The following is a 16,041-nucleotide window of genomic DNA, read 5'->3' as shown; positions in this document are numbered from 1 at the left end:
CACTTATACGTGGCACTGGGGATAGATGGCACTGGAGATAGATGGCACTGGGGACCGGTGGCACTGATGACACGTGACACTGATGACAGATGGCACTTATACGTGGCAGTGGCACCTGGGACAGATGGCACTCATACCTGGCACTGGGGACAGGTGACACTGGGGACAGATTGTCATGGCACTGACAGCACTTTATTTTCCACTTTTTTTTTTTTTTACTCACAAGCTGCACGTCGCTCTCCCTCCTCACAGGCTGTCTCTGTGAGGGGGAGAGCCGGCGATGAGATATGATCTCATGAGATCATCTCTCATTGGACACTCAGATCAGTGCTAAATGGCCTCTGTGATTGGCCATTTAGTATGATCTGTGATTGGCTATTGAACAGGGCCCATGGGCTTGAGCCCCGTCAAGCCCTATGGAAAGTCCGGCCCTGGTCACCACACACGCTTGACACCATCTGAACCAAATAAGTTTATCTTGGTCTCATCAGACCACAGGACGTGGTTCCAGTAATCCATGTCCTTAGTCTGCTTGTCTTCAGCAAACTGTTTGTGGGCTTTCTTGCGCATCATCTTTAGAAGAGGCTTCCTTCTGGGACAATGGCCATGCAGACCAATTTGATGTATTGTGCAGCGTATGGTCTGAGTACTGACAGGCTGACCCCCCTCCACCCCTTCAACCTCTGCAGCAATGCTGGCAGCACTCGTACGTCTATTTCCCAAAGACAAGCTCTGGATATGACGCTGAGCATGTGACACTCAACTTCTTTGGTCGACCATGGTGAGGCCTGTTCTGAGTGGAACCTGTCCTGTTATACCGTTGTATGGTCTTTGCCATCGTGCTGCAGCTCAGTTTCAGGGTCTTGGCAATCTTCTTATAGCCTAGGCCATCTTTATGTAGAGCAACAATTCTTTTTTTTAGATCCTCAGAGAGTTCTTTGCCATGAGGTACCATGTTGAACTTCCAGTGACCAGTATGAGAGAGTGAGAGTGATAACACCAAATTTAACACTCCTGCTCCCCATTCACACCTGAGACCTTGTAACACTAACGAGTCACATGACACTGGAGAGGGACAATGGCTAATTGGGCCCACTTTGGACGTTTTCACTTAAGGGTGTACACACTCTTGTTGCCAGCGGTTTAGACATTAATAGCTGTGTGTTGAGTAATTTTGAGGGGACAGCAAATTTACACTGTTATACAAGCTGTACACTTACTACTTTACATTGTAGCAAAGTGTCATTTCTTCTGTGTTGTCACATGAAAAGATAAATAAAATATTTACAAAAATGTAAATGTAGTTACTTAGAAAGTAGTACAATGATGGCTATCAGTAGCAAAGCTATGTTTATTAACAAAGCCATGTGATCTTTAGTTCTGACATGGCAATTATATGACTTTGTTTATAAACAAAGTGTCAGTGTTAGACCCCTTTCACACTGCGCCACCTAGGGCGTCATCTGTAAAACGGCGATATTTTTAGTGCCGCTTTACCGCAGTTATAGCGCCGCTATTCGGTTGCTATTGGCCGAAAAGGGGTTAAATTCACCCGCAAAATGCCACCAGAGCGGCATTTTGCTGCCGGTATTGCAGTGCTGCCCCAATGATTTCAATGGGGAGCAGCGGTGGAATAGCAGTGGAGGAGTGGTGAGTTCACTGCTCCTTCGCCAGCTCCAAAGAAGCTGTTGGCAGGACTTTCTGCCAGCGCACCGCTCCAGTGTGAAAGCCCTCGGACTTTCACACTGGAGTGCATGGAGCAGCTGTTTTAGAGCATTTTGCGGGAGCTATTTTTAACGCTATAGCGCAAAATGCCCTCAGTGTGAAAGGGGTCTAAGAGTTTGGTTTGGCTATGTTTATCAACAAAACCATCATATGCCTGATGTATAACCATAGACACTTGAAAGTCACAGTGAATACATTAAACAATACTTTTATAATTTTTTTATGCAAGGGAACATTTCCAACACATTCACTTACCTGCGATTTCCTTAATGGATGTGACTTTCTTTGCAGGAAGTGGGCATATGGTACAGCTATACTGTGGCAGTCTGGGTTTTAGGAATGGCTCCCCCCATGGCAGATGTGGTGCCACCAAAGTTCCATTAAGGAGAGAAGCTAAAAAGCAATAAAAGCTCACAACACCAAACAATATGCTAAAAACAACCACACATTGACTGGGCACAATACCCAGGGTGTTCAATAAACTGAAAACAAGCAGAACCTCCAGTAGAAGTGAATTTAAAAACCAGGCTTTGCTCAGCACAGTCATGCACACGATAAGAAATCCATTGAGAACTAAAAAACAAATAATTCCCAGGGCTATATAAAATTCTCTCACTGGCACTTGGGACGCTACGAACTTTGCAAAGCCCCATGTTACCCACAGCACTCCATAAAAAATAAAGGCGCTACTCTCTGCTGCTTTTCCAGTGTACAGGGACATCAGTCCAGCTATATGCACCATGCTTCCACTTGCTATGACCAGAATAAAGGTACCCTGTGTTTGTCCTGTCATGGCGAACGTTGCCAAGGTGTTAAACGCGTGGCCAATGGCATCTACGTCTCGAGTATTCAAGGTAGAGGAAAAAGGATGGTGCCTAACTATTCTTGGCTTGACTTTCATACCTTGAAGACAGGAATTAATGATCCCCTCCAACCCTTTACCCTCAGGGATTTTGAAATCTGTCTTTGACAGATAGAGTCTAAGACACATATAGGTCGTTGAAGCGAAGAAGATAAGCAGATTGACCGACTGCGATGCACTGTGGTTAATGCCGGTGGGAAGAGTTAAAGTAGCACAATAAATAGCAAAAAGGAGCGTGTATAATCCAATGCAGACATTTTGAAGGCACATCATGAAAGATAAAGCCAAGAAAAGGACAGCAAACACAACCATGTAGGAGGAAGGAAGTAACTGCTCCCCAGATGTACTTGACTGGCTCATAAGGGAATATCCTTCTATGACCTTTAGCATGGCCAACAAGCTGAAGAACATAGCATGTATTGTGTCATTAGCCCAAAAGGATGCAACAGACACCGCTAACTGGTACGCTGCCGAAGTGAACATCCAATTGGCTTGGCCTCTGAAGAAGATGGTAACTGTCCCTAAAAGTTTTCCACAGAGGATGCTGGAGGATACTACATTGGCTAAAACTCCTGCCATCACAAGGTGGTTCCTCGAAACATGGTTCGAACAACTGACTTCTTTTCCAACCGGCAAAGGTTTCTTTCCAGCTCTCATATCTGCAAACCTGACGGCCACAAGATAAATACTAATCAGAGTAACTATCATGAAGTTACTAGCAATACCCGAGGAACCAAGGCTTGGGTCATTGTACAGGGCAAGGACATGGATGTTGGCGAGGCCAAGAGCAAAAGACAGTAGCGGTAAGGGTCCTTTCTTTTGAAGTGTTCCCACACATCCTATGATAAGAAAGGCACAGCAGATGGCGAGTAGGCCTGGGAAAAGGGTTTCTTGTATATGTCCTGCCTCTGAAATTATCTTATTATCGACTAAGAGATGTACAATGCCACTGTTGCTCCAGAGGGCTGACACCGTCATGCATAAGGTTACCACCAGGGGCTCCGGGCTGAACTTTTTCTGAATTCCTATAGGGAAACCAAAGACATAAAGAATGTTCATTTTAGTATATTTCATTTAAAGTCAACGTAAACCCTATCTGGATGACAATTAGTCCTAAACTGCAATGTATCAAAAACAATTGACTTTTTTAATTATATACTTTTTTTTTTTAATCTTTTTCCTCCTTTGTAACCCCTCCTGTCTACATGCAATCTAAAGTTGACTGCATTTTTCAGGGTGGGTTTCCTCATGGTGAATACTGTGGACCATGCATATGTAATGTGTGTTAAAATGGCCACTTGTGATCACCATGGAAGCCCGGGTGACAAGGTGACCATGGAAGCCCGGATGACAAGGTTTGGAGAACAGGTTTGTGATCCAACAAGCGTGTGATGGTCAAGTGTCCACCTTAATGTTAGGATAACATCTAGTGGGCTCGCTCAAGCTTCCTTGAAACTCTCTTTCCTTCCCCTGTGCCTTCCTGACCTGTTCATAAACCGGTTAGGAAGGGTCAATTATATGTAATTGATCATATAAAATATTACATATTATATATTTGAATATTTGGTGGTGTTGCTTATTAGTGATGGACAAACTTCCGACGGGACATTTCGCGAACGCAAACCGCGAACGCGGCAAAAAGTTCGCGAACCGCAAAGTTTGCGGCGGACCCCATTGACTTTAATGGCAGGCGAACCTTAAAAACCTACAGGTCATATTTTCAGCCACAAAATACTTACTAGCTGTGCACACATAGTCCCACAACATGGACACTGACATAACAAAAGTATTAAGTGAATCTGGGATCAACAACAACAAGCATTCTTTTTTTATTTGTGAAATTTTGACAATTCAGGAGCGCATGAAGGCCATGGAGGAGAGGCAAGGTTAGGCCAGGCTATGAAGGGGGTGCAGGAGATGATCAGTGCCACAGTCAGGGCAGCGCAGTCCTGTGCCAATGTCCCAGTGTACCAACCTGTGCTTGAGCCCCTCCCTCTGCCCGGTCCTTACCCCCACCTATGCAGGGCTCCACTGCGGTGGTCCGGAGGTGCCAGTCCAGTGCTGATCCTCAGCCATGGTGCTGGCACTGCCTGCTGATTGGCTTCTCTGCTGCTATCTCCCTCACTGTCTGAAACCAGCACCGTGATAGAGACTGAGCATTGACACCAGCACCGTGATAGAGAGCACTGACACCAGCACCGAGATAGAGAGCACTGACACCAGCACCGAGATAGAGAGCATGACACCAGCACCGTGATGGAGAGCACTGACACCAGCACCGTGATGGAGAGCACTGACACCAGCACCGTGATGGAGAGCACTGACACCAGCACCGTGATGGAGAGCACTGACACCAGCACCGTGATGGAGAGCACTGACACCAGCACCGTGATGGAGAGCACTGACACCAGCACCGTGATGGAGAGCACTGACACCAGCACCGTGATGGAGAGCACTGACACCAGCACCGAGATGGAGAGCACTGACACCAGCACCGAGATGGAGAGCACTGACACCAGCACCGAGATGGAGAGCACTGACACCAGCACCGAGATCTTGTGGGCACCCACGTGACATCACTAGACACGTCATCATCTATGTCACCTTCTCCACTGCTATAATTGGAGATCTCGGAGTAGGCAGCAACACTGGGGACCAACTTCCTCCTTGGGCTGATCTGGTACTGTCGTCAGACTGCTGAGTGGCGGTTGTTGCTACCTCCTCTTCCTAATCCAATGCCAAGAGTGGCTGCGCATCGGCAATGTCTTGTGATGGATCGGAAAATAATTCCTGTGACTCAAGCGGAGGGTATGTGGTGGTGGTAGTGTTGGTGGTAGTGTCTTTGGGGGTGCACACAGCAGAGAGTGAAGGTGCAGATAGAGAGGGTGAGGAGGGTGCAGAAGAGTAAGGCTGAGTGAGCCACTCAACCAAATCTGGTGCGTCCTTTGACGTAATCGAACGCACCTTCTGCAATTTCCCACTTTGGCTCAAGCCTGTTGCTCCTGCCCTACCCTTACCACCCCTGCGGAGGGGCCTGCCTCTTCCTCTGCCTGTCATTTTTTAAATGACCCTGTGACAAAAGTCTCTAGAGAAGTGCAGCATGTATGTGGAAGAAGGTATATAACACCCCGCTTCAATCTGTCGTTTTGGGGGGCCACTGGTCTATCACACCAGTTATAATACTTTTTTGTAATTGCGTTTGTCACTCTTTGTAGTATCGCTGCAGAACCGCTCAGCAGTCACAATGCTGCACGGTGGAAATGCACTATACTATACTTTTTATATTTGCAAGTATTTTATACGTGTATTACACCCCTATATACTGCACACCAAATAGTACACCTATACCAGTCCTTAAAAGGACCTTTATGGACCTAATAGTAGCTAGCTAGTAGCTAGTGAATTGGAGACTGTCCCTGATCCAAACACCAAACTGTCCCTCCCTACACTGAGAAACGACAGCTGCAGGATCGGTCAGCAGCACTGCAGGCAGTGCACTATAATATGCTTATACATGTACAACCCTATATACTGTACACCTATACCAGTCCTTAAAAGGACCTTTGTGGACCTAGTAGCTAGTGATTTGCAGACTGTCCCTCAGTCCCTACACTGATAAAAGACAGCTGCAGAATCGGTCAGCACTCAGCTCAGCAGTCAAGTATAATAGGCTTGCTATATTTGGAAGAAAGTATATTATACATGTACAACCCTATATACTGTACACCTATACAAGTCCTTAAAAGGACCTTTGTGGACCTAACAGTAATAGCTAGTGATTAAACTGACTGTTCCTGCTCCACACAGCGTCCTGTCCCTACACTGACAGAAGAATGCTGCAGAATCGGTCAGCAGTGCACTCAGCAGGGCCGCTGATAGGCCAGTACAACTGGCCCTGTTGTACCGGACCCGACCAGCAGGGGGGCCCGGGCAACCTTAACAGATAAGCAATTTAATGTAAAAAAAAAAACATCCACGATCAGAGTCCACCTCCGACAATCACTATACCGCCATACAGAACACAACACCGCTCTATACTCCTGCCACCCACCCCCCACGCATTACATTTTATTTTTTTATTTTTTGCTGATAGACATATTCGTGATTAGGTGGAGGCAGGGGGGGGATTATTTCTTGTATTTCGGGCGCGAAAGAATACCTATTCTGCACCCGCTCCTCATCCCGGCCAGCGTGTCCTCTGTAGTGGCAGAGCGTGCCGCCCCCCCTGGTAGTGCTGCGGAGTGATACCTCTCTCCGCATGAGAATTGGCAGAAGTAGCACTGGCAGTGAGGTAACAGGCGAGCAGCGGCGGAATACGGAAGAAGTCATTGGCAGAGGCATCCCATCTAACTAGTTCGTGGACCCTCAAGTCCGGGCAGCAGCAAGATCACGGAGGAAGTGACTCCTGGGGCCCAACTAACAATTATACAGGTGTGTGCTTGGTTGGGGGGGGTAGGGGCTTCAAGATCTACTACTACTGCAGCAGCATCTATATATTATGGCATTGGCGGCATGGGTGACACTGTCTGCAGGTATCACATGCGTTATGGCAGGTATCACATGCGTTATGGCAGGTATTACATGCGTTATGGCAGGTATCACATGCGTTATGGCAGGTATCACATGCGTTATGGCAGGTATCACATGCGTTATGGCAGGTATTACATGCGTTATGGCAGGTATCAAATGCGTTATGGCATCGGTGGCACTGTCTGCAGCAGAATATCGTATTGGTGGCATGGTATGGGTAGCATTGTCTTTGCAGTACATTATGGGATTGGCATGTCCCTCTGTCAAGTCGCTGATTGCCACCATTACTAGTAAAAATAAATAAAAAATACATAAATACATCAGATTGTAGATGCTATAACTTTTGCGCAAACCAATCAATAAACACTTTTTTTCGATTTTTTTTTTTTTTTTTTACAAAAAATATGTTGCAGAATACATATTGCCCTAAAATATTTAAGAAATTTGATTTATATTTTTTTATTGGATAAGTTTTATTGTAGTAAAAAATATATTTTTTGTTTTTATTTTTTGTTTAGAAAAGCAAAAAGTAAAAAACGCAGAGGTGACCAAATACCACTAAAAGAAATCTCTATTTGTGAGGGGAAAAATTACATACATTTTATTTAAGTACAGAGTCGCATGACCAAGCAATTGTCAGTTAAAATAACAAAGTGCTGTATCGCAAAAAATTGCCTGGTCATGAAGGGGGGTAAATCTTCCAGAGGGCAAGTGGCCTTCCTGGGTTGCTGTGAGAAAAATAAATATCACTTGTAGACAAACCTGCACTGTGTTTTAAGGTGGGGTCTGGGGAGGGGCCAGGGGAGGGGCTGAAGGAGGGACCAGGGGCGGGACCGGGGTGGAGCTGAAGGGGGCCCCACTAATTGGGCTGTATGGGGCCCCATGATTTCTATCAGCGGCCCTGGCACTCGGCAATCAGCAGCACAGCAGTCAGCAGCAGTGCACCAGAACCCTATATACTGTACACCTATACCTGTCCTTAAAATAACTTTTGTGGACCTAATAGCTAGTGATTTGTGTCACTACAGTCTGTCCCTGCTCCACACAGCAACCTTTCCCTACACTGACAAAAGACAGAATGTAAAATGGCCACCAGATCAGGTCTATTTATAAGGTAGGGGGAATGTCCAATTGTCCATGTGCTGAAATGTCTCAATTGGCTGTCCTGTACCCCATGATGGATGTGTCATCATGGGTCAAAGTTCTTTCACAATGTAAATGCATTTTCATCCACTGATACAATGGGATATAATTCCTTTCACTGACACCAATGGAGGTGCACAATTCCTGCCAATTACTCCAAATATGGTGCACAATTCCTCACAATGACACCAACAATGTGAAACGTAAGAAAAGAAATAAGAGAAAATAAATAAATAAATAAATAAAGAGATGTATGGATATGTGGATGTAAAATAAGCATGAGAAGGTAGTAAGGGATAGTGTGGTGAAAAATAGAAAGTAAGAACGAAAGTGAAATAAGAATGTATGTGAACATCCCTTTTTGTTTTGTTTTTCATTAATATTATTTTTTCTCTCACTCCTCCCTAAACACCCCCCCCCCCCCCTTTGTCCATCTTTTTTTCTTTTTTTTTTTTGCCCTTTACCCTTTCATTTCATTTATTCTCAATTAAACAACAAGAACAAGCAATTGTATACAGCTGTCAGCTCTTCACATAATTCAGTGACTACCGATGATGCTTAAATACTACCCACATACATGGGATCTCCACCCCAATGACTAAGCTCTGGGGGGTGGAGTGAAACACGTTAGCGTGGCCTGGTTGCCACTCTGATTACCACCATAGGACCATATGGATGTGAGGCACCAGAGATTACCTCCTTTTTCTCCCTCGGGGGGGGGGGGGGGTACCTAAATACCCTCCTAGCAACCAGCATCGGGTGGAAGCTGATTACTGGGATCTGCTGGCTGTTGGGAGACACCTCCTGGTGGACACTCGAACTACCGTTCTGGGAGGCACAGTGCCACCAGCAGGTAAACACTTAGTTAAACCCTCCAAAGCTATAACAACGAGAGTGCCCTGAGCTTTAGTAAATACATTTTATCCATAGGCAGAAACTTGGGCTAAATTCCTACATCAAAATCCATAAAGAATAATAGCTTTAAGCTCAAGTCAACCAAAGACGTATGGTAGCTAATACCGCTATTGCTGGAATCCGGTGACATCCACTAGAATTGCTTGGCTTGATTCACTAAAGATGAATGAGTGAAGTGTTTTTATATGGTGTTGACATCTTGGATTGCTGGCACTTTTCTCTTGAATCATTATCCACAAACAAGTCTTCTCTTGTGTGTGAATGTAAAGAAAAAAGAAAAAACAGCTGCACCCAGAAGTCACAATTCAAGTTTTTCCGCTGCTGGTGAATGCAGGTTAAAACTAAAATTACTGCATCTAAACATCACCATTCATTTTAAGTGGCTACCACTTAACCACTTCAGCCCCGGACCAATTAACAGCCTAAGGACCAGAGGTCTTTTTACAATTTCGCACTGCACTGCTTTAACTGGTAATTGCGCGGTCATGCAATGTTGTACCCAAACGAAATTTGCGTCCTTTTCTTCCCACAAATAGAGCTTTCTTTTGATGGTATTTGATTGCCTTTGACTGCGATTTTTATTTTTGTGATATAAATGGAAAAAGACCGAAAATTTTGAGAAAAAATTATATTTTCTACTTTTTGTTATAAGAAAAATCGAATAAACTTAATTTTAGTCATACATTTAGGGCAAAATTTATTCAGCCACATGTCTTTAGTAAAAAAAAGTGTCAATAAGCGTATATTTATTGGTTTGCGCAAAAGTTATAGCGTCTACAAACTAGAGTACATTTTCTGGAATTTACACAGCTTTTAATTTACGACTGCCTATCTAATTTCTTGAGGTGCTAAAATGGCAGGGCAGTACAAACCCCCCCCCCGCAAATGACCCCATTTTGGAAAGTAGACACCCCAAGGAAGTTGTGGAGAGGCATGTTGAGCCCATTGAATATTTTTTTTTGTCCCAAGTGATTGAATGACACAAAAAAAAAAAAAAAAGTTTACAAAAAGTTGTCACTAAATGATATATTGCTCACACATGCCATAGTTATATGTGGAATCGCACTCCAAAATATATTCTGCTGCTTCTCCTGAGTACGGGGATACCACATATGTGGGATTTTTTGGGAGTCTAGCCGCGTACGGCACCCTGAAATCCAATCACTGCCTTTCACCCCCTTTTGCCAGTGTCACTAAGCAATCATTTTTCTGATCGCTGCATTAGTGTCGCTAGTGTCGCTAGGTAGCTAGTTATTTTTTTCGGTTCACCGCCAGGTTTTTATAGCGCTAGGTACCCCGATATACTACCCAATAATGGTTTTGTCAGGTCACCTAGAGCCCAGGTGACAGGTGCACACCGTAGGGTTGGGGATGCACCGCAAGGCTGTGGACCCTACGGCTGACGGCTGCAGACGGGGGACAGATCCCACTGGGGTAAGAGCGTAAGATTCCCCGGGGCGCGGAGTCTAAGAGCCAGCTGGTGTTCACCAGAGCTTCGAGTGGTGAAGATGGTCTTGGCTGCAACTGGCTCCAGGTCGCGACCCCCAGGGTCCCCCAGCTCACACCCACAGTAGGTAACAGGAGGATACGGATGGTGAGGGACAAAGCCAAGGTCGGGGCCACAAGCAGAACAGAATAGTCGGGTACACGCCAATAGGTCAGGGTCACAGGCAAGCAGGGATGGTCAGAACACGCCAAGGTCGGTAACGGAAATCAGAAGCAGAGCACACGACAGGAAACAGGAAGCTAATACACAAAGGTTGATCAGCAGGATAGATGACAACAAACTGGTACAGTAGATCCCTGAATATTTCGTTGACAAAGTTCTGGAACACAGCTGGAGCATTACACAAACCAAAAGGCATAACCAAGTACTCGTAATGCCCGTCCCTAGTGTTAAATGCGGTCTTCCATTCGTCACCTTCTCGTATTCGAATGAGATTGTATGCACCTCTGAGATCCAATTTAGTGAAAATGGAAGCCCCCTTCAACCTGTCAAATAGCTCAGATATTAGAGGTAAGGGGTAACGGTTTTTAATAGTCACAGCGTTTAAACCTCTATAGTCAATGCAGGGCCTGAGGGTGCCATCCTTTTTGGCAACGAAAAAGAACCCTGCTCCTGCAGGCGATGAGGATTTCCGGATGAAACCTCTCTCCAAATTCTCAGCGACATACTCAGACATGGCTTGGGTCTCTGGAATGGATAAAGGGTAGGTACGACCCCTGGGCAGGGTTGCTCCAGGGACAAGGTCAATAGCACAGTCAAAAGATCTGTGAGGAGGAAGTACCTCAGCAGACTTCTTACAGAACACATCCCGGAAATTGCTATAAGCCGCAGGAAGATCGGACGAGACAGATGTGGTAGCAATGGGAAGTTTCCTCTTGGGGGTCACCTTGGAAAGACAAGACGAGAAACACGAAGGACCCCAGGCCAGGATCTGCCCAGATACCCAGTCCACATGTGGCGAGTGGAGCTGCAGCCAAGGAAGGCCCAATACAATGGGGGTAGAGGCCTTGGGTAGGATGAGGAAGGAGATCCACTCCTGGTGGAGTATCCCTACCGACATCCTAATAGGTAGCGTCTGGAAATGGATAGGACCCCCTGGGAGCACAGTGCCATCAATTGCCGAGACTACTAGTGGAGTAGCGAGGGGAGAAAGGGTAAGCTTCATAGAAGAGGCAGTTCTCCAGTCCATAAAATTGCCGGCAGCCCCGGAGTCCAGATATGCTAGGACTGATTGGGGAGAAGTGCCTACATGGAGGAACACCGGAAGAAGGAGACGAGAAGGTGATGTTTCTGGGTCCAATACTCCACCTTCCAAATGTATTAGACCCGAGCGTTTCCCGGACGGAGCGAGCAGGAGTCACGAAAATGACCCTTTCCCCCACAATAAAGACACAAGCCCAGAGTTCTGCGTCTAGCACGTTCTTCGGGGGTTAGTCTGGTCCGGCCCAGCTGCATGGGCTCCTCAGCAGACGGAGGATGCTCCACAGGGCGACGGGGAAAAAGCTCAGGCTGACTAGAACCTGGGAGGTGCTGGCGTCTTTTTTCTAAGGACCTCTCCTGGAAGCGAATGTCAATTTGATTACATAAGGAAATGACTTCGTCTAGACCGGCGGGGATAGCTCTTCCTGCTAATTCGTCCTTCACTCGGTCTGAGAGGCCATGTAAAAAGGTTGCGACCAGGGCCTCATTGTTCCAGCTCAATTCCGCTGTAAGGATACGGAACTGAAGTGCATATTGGCCCACTGAACCAGATTCTTGGCGAAGGCGTAAAAGGGCACTAGCCGCAGAAGAAACCCGAACTGGCTCCTCAAAGATGTTACGAAAGAGCTTCAAGAAGTCGGACAGGCTAGAAACCACTGGATCATTTTTCTCCCACAGGGGGGCAGCCCAGGCTAAAGCTTCACCGGAGAGGAGGGAAATGATATAGGCTACCTTTGCCCGATCGGATAGAAAGTTTTGAGGCTGGAGCTCAAAATGAATGGTGCATTGGCTGAGGAAGCCCCTGCAGGCCTTGGAGTCCCCAGAGAAACGGGACGGAGCAGGCAGTACTAATGAATGCGTGGATGCGACTGGTGCGATAGGTGCAGTCGCAGACTGTACTTGAGGCTGCGGGTTCGGGGTTCCCAAGGAAGCCTGTAGCTGCTCGAAGCGAGAAGCCAGATCCTGGAGGAATCGCATCACCTGAGTCTGATTAGATTCCTGGGTCTCGAGTCTCCGCACTATGCCCTGCAATGGATGGAGTGCAGGGAGCGGCACGTCAGCCGGGTCCATGGCTGATCAAACTGTCAGGTCACCTAGAGCCCAGGTGACAGGTGCACACCGTAGGGTTGGGGATGCACCGCAAGGCTGTGGACCCTACGGCTGACGGCTGCAGACGGGGGACAGATCCCACTGGGGTAAGAGCGTAAGATTCCCCGGGGCGCGGAGTCTAAGAGCCAGCTGGTGTTCACCAGAGCTTCGAGTGGTGAAGATGGTCTTGGCTGCAACTGGCTCCAGGTCGCGACCCCCAGGGTCCCCCAGCTCACACCCACAGTAGGTAACAGGAGGATACGGATGGTGAGGGACAAAGCCAAGGTCGGGGCCACAAGCAGAACAGAATAGTCGGGTACACGCCAATAGGTCAGGGTCACAGGCAAGCAGGGAAGGTCAGAACACGCCAAGGTCGGTAACGGAAATCAGAAGCAGAGCACACGACAGGAAACAGGAAGCTAATACACAAAGGTTGATCAGCAGGATAGGCTAGCAGTGCAAAGGTTAATATAGTGTAGTCTGATAGGGGCTAGGGTGGAGCCATTCCAGAGGAAGGAAATAAAAGCAGTCAGGTGAAGCTCGGCTGGTCTCTAGAAATGAACACATGCAGACAGGTAAGGAGAACAACTCTAATGCATAACCATGACAGGTTTTAACCCCCTGATTGCCCCTAGTTAACCCTTTCACCCCCTTTTGCCAGTATCACTAAGCGATCATTTTTCTTATCGCTGCATTAGTGTCACTAGTGTCGCTAGGTAGCTAGTTATTTTTTTAGGTTCACTGCCAGGTTTTTATAGCGCTAGGTACCCCCATATACTACCCAATAATGGTTTTAACCCCCTGATTGCCCCTAGTTAACCCTTTCACCAGCGATCACAGTATAAGTGTCACTGGTGACGCTGGTTAGCCAGTTAGTTATTTAGGTTCCCCGTCAGGTTTTTATATAGCGCCAGGGACCCCCATATACTACCTAATAAAAATTTGAACCCCCTGATTTCCCCTAGTTACCCTTTCACCAGTGATCACCGTATAAGTGTTACGGGTGACTCTGGTTAGTTAGTTTGCTTTTTATTAGGGATGCACCGAATGGGTTTTTTGGTGCCGAAACCGATACCGAAAATGAAAAATACACTAGGCCGAAAACCGAAACCGATACCGAAACAGCACCGATACCGACAATCTGTTTTTAAAAAATATTTTTATACAGGAGAAGGTCAGAGACTGGGGACATGGTACAGGAGGTGGTCAGAGACTGGGGACATGGTGCAAGAGGTGGTCAGAGACTGGGGACATGGTGCAGGAGGTGGTCAGAGACAGGGGACATGGTGCAGGAGGTGGTCAGAGACAGGGGACATGGTGCAGGAGGTGGTCAGAGACAGGGGACATGGTGCAGGAGGTGGTCAGAGACTGGGGACATGGTACAGGAGGTGGTCAGAGACTGGGGACATGGTACAGGAGGTGGTCAGAGACTGGGGACATGGTGCAAGAGGTGGTCAGAGACTGGGGACATGGTGCAGGAGGTGGTCAGAGACTGGGGACATGGTACAGGAGGGGGTCAGAGACTGGGGACATGGTACAGGAGGGGGTCAGAGACTGGGGACATGGTACAGGAGGGGGTCAGAGACTGGGGACATGGTACAGGAGGGGGTCAGAGACTGGGGACATGGTACAGGAGGGGGTCAGAGACTGGGGACATGGTACAGGAGGGGGTCAGAGACTGGGGACATGGTACAGGAGGGGGTCAGAGACTGGGGACATGGTACAGGAGGGGGTCAGAGACTGGGGACATGGTACAGGAGGGGGTCAGAGACTGGGGACATGGTACAGGAGGGGGTCAGAGACTGGGGACATGGTACAGGAGGGGTCAGAGACTGGGGACATGGTACAGGAGGGGGTCAGAGACTGGGGACATGGTACAGGAGGTGGTCAGAGACTGAGGACATGGTACAGGAGGTGGCCAGAGACTGGCGACATGGTACAGGAGGTGGCCAGAGACTGGCGACATGGTACAGGAGTTGGCCAGAGACTGGCGACATGGTACAGGAGTTGGCCAGAGACTGGCGACATGGTACAGGAGTTGGCCAGAGACTGGCGACATGGTACAGGAGGTGGTCAGAGACTGGCGACATGGTACAGGAGGTGGTCAGAGACTGGCGACATGGTACAGGAGGTGGTCAGAGACTGGCGACATGGTACAGGAGTTGGCCAGAGACTGGCGACATGGTACAGGAGTTGGCCAGAGACTGGCGACATGGTACAGGAGTTGGCCAGAGACTGGCGACATGGTACAGGAGTTGGCCAGAGACTGGCGACATGGTACAGGAGTTGGCCAGAGACTGGCGACATGGTACAGGAGGTGGCCAGAGACTGGCGACATGGTACAGGAGGTGGCCAGAGACTGGCGACATGGTACAGGAGGTGGCCAGAGACTGGCGACATGGTACAGGAGGTGGTCAGAGACTGGCGACATGGTACAGGAGGTGGTCAGAGACTGGCGACATGATACAGGAGGTGGTCAGAGACTGGCGACATGGTACAGGAGGTGGTCAGAGACTGGCGACATGGTACAGGAGGTGGTCAGAGACTGGCGACATGGTACAGGAGGTGGTCAGAGACTGGCGACATGGTACAGGAGGTGGTCAGACTGGCGACATGGTACAGGAGGTGGTCAGACTGGCGACATGGTACAGGAGATGGTCAGACTGGGGACACGGTATAGGAGATGGTCAGAGACAGAGGACGTGGTACAGGAGGCATCCCCCATTGCAGGCCAGTGTCCCCCCCATATTGCAGCCAGTGTCCCCCCCATATTGCAGCCAGTGTCCCCCCCATATTGCAGCCAGCGTGTCCCCCATATTGCAGCCAGCGTGTCCCCCATATTGCAGCCAGCGTGCCCCATTGCAGCCTGTGTGCCATTTTGCAGCCAGCCTGTGCAGGGAAGAGAGCCGCCTTCGCCGCTTGTTTGATCACAGCGCCGGGAACATCACAGCTTTCATTTCAATAGCTGTGTGTTCCCGGCCGCGCGACGTCACACGCAGCCCCTCCCCCTTGTCCCGGCACTTAGATAGACAGATCATCCGCAGGATTGGACGGATGATCTGTCTATCAA

At 48.0% G+C, this 16,041-nt stretch overlaps 1 protein-coding gene across 3 annotated transcripts in view; it reads right to left on the bottom strand.

Moving 5' to 3' along the window:
* LOC143943175 (uncharacterized) overlaps positions 1-16,041 on the bottom strand; it is a 195,582-nt gene that overhangs the window by 128,695 nt on the left and 50,846 nt on the right. For 2 of the 3 annotated variants that reach the window (XM_077464812.1, XM_077464890.1), the window contains exon 3: positions 1,981-3,612. In XM_077464812.1, coding sequence (XP_077320938.1) covers positions 1,981-3,612 — 1,632 coding nt within the window. The remainder of the gene's footprint in view (positions 1-1,980; positions 3,613-16,041) is intronic. The other variant, XM_077464963.1, reaches the window with a different exon arrangement.

Source organism: Lithobates pipiens, unplaced genomic scaffold (genome assembly GCF_037356315.1).
Source record: "Lithobates pipiens isolate NorthernLeopardFrog02 unplaced genomic scaffold, aLitPip1_a1.2 Scaffold_1, whole genome shotgun sequence".
NCBI lineage: Eukaryota > Metazoa > Chordata > Amphibia > Anura > Ranidae > Lithobates > Lithobates pipiens.
This window is presented reverse-complemented; position numbering and strand designations above follow the sequence as displayed.